The sequence below is a fragment of the Pteropus alecto genome, unplaced genomic scaffold (genome assembly GCF_000325575.1).
Source record: "Pteropus alecto unplaced genomic scaffold, ASM32557v1 scaffold206, whole genome shotgun sequence".
NCBI classification, from domain to species: Eukaryota; Metazoa; Chordata; class Mammalia; order Chiroptera; family Pteropodidae; genus Pteropus; species Pteropus alecto.
The window spans coordinates 297,772-305,406 of NW_006438906.1; the positions used below are offsets into that span (position 1 = coordinate 297,772).

The following is a 7,635-nucleotide window of genomic DNA, read 5'->3' on the forward strand; positions in this document are numbered from 1 at the left end:
AATATAGTGTCCAGTGAATAAAAGGAGGCTGAAAATAGCATGTATAATATGATTCTTTCCTCCCTTTCTCTCTTCTTATCTATCTACCTACTTACCTACCCATCCACCTACCTTCCTATCTACCTACTATATCTAGATGTACATGTGTGTGTATATATACATAAGAAAAGCATCTGAAAGGATATACCCCCAAATTTTACATTAGGTATCTAAATGGGATTGAATGACTTTAACTTTCTTCTTCGTACATTTCTGGATTGTCTGGATTTAAAAAAAAAAAAACAAAACAAAAACCCAATAAAGTTATTTTCATTTTCAAACGCAATCTCAAATCCCCTCAAATAAACATAGATCATTTATATAATGCTTTCTGATATTAAGGGGCCAATCAAAGGTTTACTATTTCAGGGGTGAAGGGAGTTCCATCTTGTGTTAAAGATGCTGCTGTGCAGCACAACCTCACTGGGCTCCTGCATACATTTCACAAGGAGCTGTAATCACTAACCTCAGAGATTTCCACTCTCTTTCCATTCTGGTCATAGACATCACCTGTTGGTAAGTAAAGAGAAGAGACTTGACAAGGGTTTTAAAGAAGGGTTTAACATTGCTTTTTGTGTGTGGTAAAATATATATAATATAAAATTTGCCATTTTTTAGTGTACAACCCAGTGGCATTAATTGCATTTATAATGTTGTGCAACAATCACTGTTACATATTTCCAAAACTTTTTAGCATCCTAAAGAAAAACTCCCTATACCTCCCTATTCCCAGTCCCTGGTAACCTCTCATGTACTTTCTCTGCCTATGAATATGCCCTTTCTAGATATTGTATATAAATAGAATACAATATTCCTTTTGTGCCTGGCTTATTTCACTTAGCATACTGTTTTCAAGACCATTCATGGTGTAGCATGTGTTGGAACTTCATTACTTTTTATGACTAAGTAATATTCCATTATATGGATATATCACAATTTGTTTATCCATTCATCTGTTGATGGACACATAAGTTGTTTCAATCTTTGGGCTATTGCGAATAGTGATGCAGTGAACACTGGCATATATCTGTTTGAATCCCTGTTTTCACTTTTTTTTTTGGTATATACATAGGTCTGGAGTTACTGGGTTATATGGTAATTTACAGGAGCGTTTTTAAAAGCGTATTTCTTCTGATTCTATCATTCTAGACTTGCAGTCAAGCTGCCTTGAATCCCTTCAGGCCACCTAACCCTTAGTGCTCCTGTAAGCTCCTTTCCCCAAAGCAATGATAAGAAGGCATCTGCTTGGGTTCCAACTCTTCTCCCTTAAGTGCAAGTGAGGTGAGGCTGGAAGTTAGTCACTGGATCTATGAGAGATTTCATACCTTAGGAAGCCCTCCAATCAGAAAAGTTACCTAAAAGAGATGTGAAAATAGGCTGGAACGTTTAGGATTCTAGGCTGATGGATAGTATAGACAGAATGAGGGTGGAAGACAGTCTGATGCCAGGCACAGGAACACCCATTACCCTTTTCAACTTTACCCAGTATATGGTAAGGTCTTATAATAAGCCAGAGAATTAAGATCCTCGCCCAAATTGATTCATCCAAAAATAAGCTTTCAGAGTTTATACATATGAAATCTTGTTTGGCAGGGGTAATAAGAAATATTAGAGTGCCCTTTTTAAATTTAAACATTTAAATTATTTTTTAATTGAGGTGAAATTCACATAACATATGATTGATCATTTTAAAATGTGCAATTCAGGGGCATTTAGTGCATTCACAATGTTGCGTAACTACGACATCTCTCTAGTTTCAAAGCTTTTTTTTATCACACCAGAATATTCCATGTGCTCTAGCCTTTTAGATGTGATCCCCTTCCTCTGCTAGTTAGTGCACACACATGAGGACTTAACACGATCATAAAAACAAGTTTAAGATTAAGGCATGAACTAAATGAAGAATTGGGCATAGAAGACACTGAGTACCCTTTGATGGCTTCTCTCAAGACTATCGGTATGAGGGAGAATCAGATTAGTAGCTTCAGTAATATGCTGGTTGTTCCATCTGATTTAATGTGAGAATGAACCGACATCCCCAAGACATTGGGAATTTCTTGAGGACAGAAATTAAGTATGTACATTTTGGTATTTCCAATGTCCAACATGATGGATTACATCTACAAGGGGCTAAATAAATACTTTTTGGTTAGAACTAAATGGGCGAAGTGATTTTTACTAAGTGAATATGGAAGGTTGTGAAAATAAGAGGCAAATGTCTATTTCAGAGGCATATAGATTGAGAGCTTGATTATTCTTGAAAACAATCTGCAAAGTGGTTCCCCAGGACTCAGGGAAAGCAGGAAGACGTGCATACCATATAATGTCCCATTAATAGAACACTTGTTGAAAATCATGATGTTCTGAGTCAGAGTCCCTGTTTTGTCAGAGAACACATATTTGACCTGGCCGAGCTCCTCATTAAGGGTGGTGGTGCGAGCCTGTGCTGGTGTGTTTTTCGGTGCATAATACATCTTCTGATCCCAGTTGATATAGCAACTGTTGCCCAATCTTATTATCTCAACACTAAGGAGAAAGAAAGAAAAGAAGGGTCCTGGATCAGAGCAGGACAAGCAAATACATCATTCTGGTTTCCTAGCCAGTCCTGTGGTAGGCGAGGGCTAGCATCTGAAAATCAGAGTATCTTCCTTGGGAATCTACAATCGATCTTGGATCATAGAACTCTACCCACCAGCCAACCCACTGTAATTCTGACTTTGACCATTATCATTCAAAGCATTACCATTTGGATCCAGATACACTTGATTAACTTTGCTGAGGCATATCCCCCTTTCACTCTTTCTCCTTCCAAAACATATCCAAGAAAAGTCACAAATTTTGAACTTCTGCAGTATTGCAAGGCATGATAGTATTAAGAGCTAACTTATAAAAGCCTGCCTAGGCTTAATTAGACGATTATTGCTGCTGTCATGTAAATCCATTAATGGGGAAGAGAGAGAAGCTTGACACACTCAGAGTGTCTTTGTTTCAGAAGAAGGGAAGGATCAGTGAAAATCAGAAACAGCTTATAGAAGCTGACTCTCTGATAAATTTCCAGGCAGAGCTAGCCTGCCTGTGGGGTAGTTTCTCCTCTTAATAGCCATCTCTTCATTTTATCTGACTTTTTCCTATTGCCTTTGTCACATTTCTCCTCTTCCAAATAACATGCCTTATAGATTCTTCGTGGTTAACAAGCAGCTTCATTTTAAAATACTGAAGATTTTTAAGGGGCTTCCTCCTATTATCATTCATACTTAATATGTGTTAGATTGCTTCATCATTAACCCCTGTCTGAGACAGTTACATTGAACGGTACAGATTTTTTGTTTGAGGTGAGGGAGGAGGTGCTCAGGCCTACGTTATTGACTCTACTGTAACCTCATGTATTGTGACCTCCCTTTCTTCACTATACCAGCCACCACAGCAATCTCTCTAAACCCAAACGTTTAATCACATTATTTCTTTCCTTAGAAAGATCTTTGCTACTTTTAGAATAAAATTCAAACTCCTTGGCCTGGCATTTATAGCTCTCCTGGATCTGATCTTAAACTACCACTTAACACCTTAGTTTAGGCTATTCACTGTTCTATGACCAAGGTCAGGCTTTTAAAAACCTCCAAAGCTTTGTACATGCTCATCTTCCTGCTTGCAATATATTTTCCTATTTTCAGCTTTTAAAAACCTCCAAAGCTTTGTACTCATCTTCCTGCTTGCAATATATTTTCCTATTTTCTGTTTGGTGAATTCTACTCTTTTCTCAATTATCAATTTGATTATTACATTTCTGTAACCCCCTAAGCATCTCCAGGTAGAACTAATCCATTCCTTTTCCAGGCTCCTGTTACACCCATGTATATATTTCCATTACATAATTTCTCATATTGTACCATATTTATTTAAGTATCTGTTTCCATGTCTATCTTGTAAGCTTATCTAGAGAAAGGGTTGTCTTATTATTTGTTTTTCTAGCACATAATAGAGTGCTTGGCACATAGTAAGTGCCCAACAAATATCTGTTAAATTAATAAGCCAATTTAGTTATGTAGGGTACTTTTTGGGTTGGAATTCTACAGTGCAGTGTTTAGAAAACCTGGAGAGAAAGATGAGAAAATGTGTTTGCAGTTCATGTATGTAAGAGGGAATGCTGAAAATAGAAAAAGGAGATCAGACCATAGTAAAGACTTATTTTACTTATTTCAAATTTTTGTCCAAGGTGTTCATGAAAAGGAAGAAGGAAACATCCTCCTCCTTCTTTTCTCCTCCAATTTTTAGAAACTTAAAGTCACAATTACACCTATCTACCATTTGCCACATTGTTTCTATGGGAAAACACATTCTGAGTTCTGATTAACTGATTTACAAATGAATGTTTGGACTCTATCTCATTGATAAACTAGCTTGTGCTTTAGTCTCATGAAATTTATGTGTATTTTTTCCAATTATTTCATGTGCTCATATGTTTTATTTAGTCACTTATAGGCTATTTGAGGGCAGGGATAATTTTTTCATTTTTTATTTTTTATTTATTTTTTGGTATAAACCACGTAGTATCTAGCACAGTATTCTGAATATGGAAAACATGTATACAATCTTTAGGTATTTCTCAGTGTGTTGTATACCAGGCATTGTAAAAAGTAGTGGGTTAAAGAGTACACAGTGTACACTTTCTAAAAGTTTATACTCTAGTTTGGGAATTAAGCAGGAAGTATGGAGTCAGCTCCTCCACCTGTAACCCAAAGTGATCAAAGAAGCCTACCTGACGTAGAGGGAAATAGGCACCATGGTGTTGAGAATAATGAAGTAGGACCAGAATATAAAGCAGACAGAGACAAATGATGATGAAACATATTCTTTCCATGGCAGAAAATTCTGGAAGTAGTAGCCTTTCTTGTTCTCCCAAATGCCATGCCCAATTGCTAGGATAAAACACATACCACCTAAAAAGAGGAAAATCTAGAAAAAAAAATTTTTAAATTAATATTTCTTCTAAGGCATATGCTGCTTTAGTTCTATGTTGTTGTTTTTTTTCTTCCTTATTGAGCCTTCTCTCTCAACAAAGCTTCTCTCTCCTCTTGGAGGGCAGGAGGGCCTGTAGTTCACAGGATATAGGCAGTAGTACACTGGACAGAAAAGAAAGCCCAGTAGGAGCCACCCTTGGGATTTTGAAGGGAGATGACAGTAACTAAAATATATTAAATACTAATTAAGTGCTAGGAACTGTGCTAAATACTTTACATATATTATTTAATTTAACATTTCTAATACTGTTCTTTTAATAATAGATAAGGAACTTGATATTAAGAGTAGAAAAGTATTTTGCCTAAAGTCACTTTGCTACTAACTAGGAGAGACAGGTTTTGAACCAGTTCCAGAACCCAACCTGTTAATCTCTCCATTATTGAAATGAGGTGCTGCTTTAACAAAAGTCTCAAATGTGTGGCATTGGCTTAACAGTTGGGGGTGGGTGAGTGGTAAGAAACTGATATAAAAGGCTGAAAAAATGGCAATCACATTAACAGTAAAGAATTTGGTAAAACTTGAAGACAGGCCATGTGCCTACTGAGCTGATACAGCTCTAACGGAAGTGGTTAGAAGGAATTAGAATGTCAGTGTGTATTGACTGCCTTTGACATGGTATTAAAAAAAATAGTTGAACGAGGGAAATAATTGGCCAATTTATAAGCAGAAATAAAAAAGGAATAGAGATACATCTGAGTCTTCAAAGGACTGGAAAAGCCTATTACTTTTAGACACCAAAGAGGAAGAGATAAGATAAGAGCTTAAGCTTACAAGGTTCAGTATTCTTTCCAACTGAATTTTGCCCATAGGCAAAGTTGAAATTAAAGGTGATAACCTTCTTACCCAAGATTAATGTTCCATATAACTGCAACTTTCTTACCATTAAGTTGAGAGAGAAAGGCATGGAGGGGCATGGAAGCAAGATAAATTTGAGCTCTGTTTAGAAAAGAACACAGGGGGAAAGGGGATAATATTCTGGAACTCCTTTTACAAAGCCAGCATTAACCTGGTACCAAACCCAGACAAGTACACTACAAGAAAACTACCAGCTAATATCTCTGATGAATACAGATGCAAAACTTCTCAATAAAAATAGTAGCAAACCAAATTCAACAGCCCGTTAAAAGGATCGTACACCATGATCAGGTAGGATTTAGACATTAACGAAAGAAATTGAAGAAGACACAAACAAATGGAAAGATATCCCATGTTCATGGATTGGAAGAGTTAACACTGTTAAAATGTCCATACTATCCAAAGCTATCCATAGATTCAATGTAATCCCTATCAGAGTCCAATGGCATTTTTTACCTAATTTAAAAAATGATCTAAAAATCTGTATGGAACCATGAAAGACCTGAAATAGCCAAAGCAATACTGACAAAGAAAAACAGAGCTAGATGCATTACAACTTTCTGATTTCAAACCATATTACAAAGCTCTAGTAATCAAAATAGTATGGTACTGGCATAAAAACAGCAATTCCACTTCCATTACATATCCAAAGTAAACTAAATCATTATCTTCAAGAGATATTTGCACCCCCATGTTCACTGCAGCATTATTTACAATAGACAAGACATGGAAACAACCTAAGTGTCTATCAATAGCTGAATGAGTAAAGAGAATGTGGTATTATATATATGTATACAATGGAATAGTATAGTCATTAAAAAAAAAAGGAAATTCTGCCATTTGTGACATTATGGATGAACTTGAGGGCATTATGCTAAGTGAAATAAGCCAGACAGAGAAAAGACAAATACTGTATGATTTTGCTTATATGTAGAATCTAAAAAATACAAACTCATAGGATTTCCTTTGAGGTTTCCAGCCAGAGATGGCCAGCTCTTCTGGCAAGGGGAGGAATTCAAGAAAGAACTAAAGGTGAAAAAAAATGGCGTAGATGATAGAGGCTCTGTTCATCCCTCTGGCGACCAAATCAAAGTTGTGACAGAGAAAAGGAGCAGCAGCAAAGAAAAATTGCCTGAGGTTTAGATGAACAAGCCATACAACTTGGGAGCCAAGAAAGCACTCTGCAATGGCAGAAGGTAGGGCTGGGCGAGGACACGGGGCTGCCTGGTCTCGAGCGGCTGAGTGAGATGGAGGCTGGAGCAGTGGCAGAAGCCTCTTGAAGGGGCCGCATCTGCAAGTGGATTTTTGCGGTGACAGATCTGCTCCCTCTGAGCACCAGTGCTCGACTGGCTGCATGCAGGGGGCATGAGAGACTTACTGGGAGATACTGTCAGTGTGAGGGTCAAGGCAAGACTTGTTCGGTACAGAAGTGCTGGTGGTATCCATTGTTCCCTGTTGAGCCCTCCCCACTCCCAGTGCACGGACACAGCACTGCCAAAGATGTGACGTCATCAAACTGGATTATAGAGGTCGCTCCACCCAGAGGATTCCCTGAAACCCCACCTCTCCCAACCCAGGCTCCACCCAAACCACATCTAGGTATATCCTCAGTGAGTCAGATGCGCCTTGCTGAGTAGCACCTAGATTCACACTGGAGGCAGCTGGCCTCAGTTTCTGCTGTGGCCTTTTGAGGCAACTATAAGCATAGCATCTGTAGATTTC

The 7,635-nt window shown here is 37.7% G+C and overlaps 1 protein-coding gene across 1 annotated transcript in view; it reads right to left on the minus strand.

Moving 5' to 3' along the window:
* Positions 1-7,635, minus strand: part of LOC102888432 (phospholipid-transporting ATPase FetA) — a 68,090-nt gene that overhangs the window by 23,113 nt on the left and 37,342 nt on the right. The window contains exons 11-12 of the mRNA XM_025049709.1: positions 4,796-4,992; positions 2,357-2,565 (exon numbers count right to left, since the gene is read on the minus strand). Coding sequence (XP_024905477.1) covers positions 2,357-2,565; positions 4,796-4,992 — 406 coding nt within the window. The remainder of the gene's footprint in view (positions 1-2,356; positions 2,566-4,795; positions 4,993-7,635) is intronic.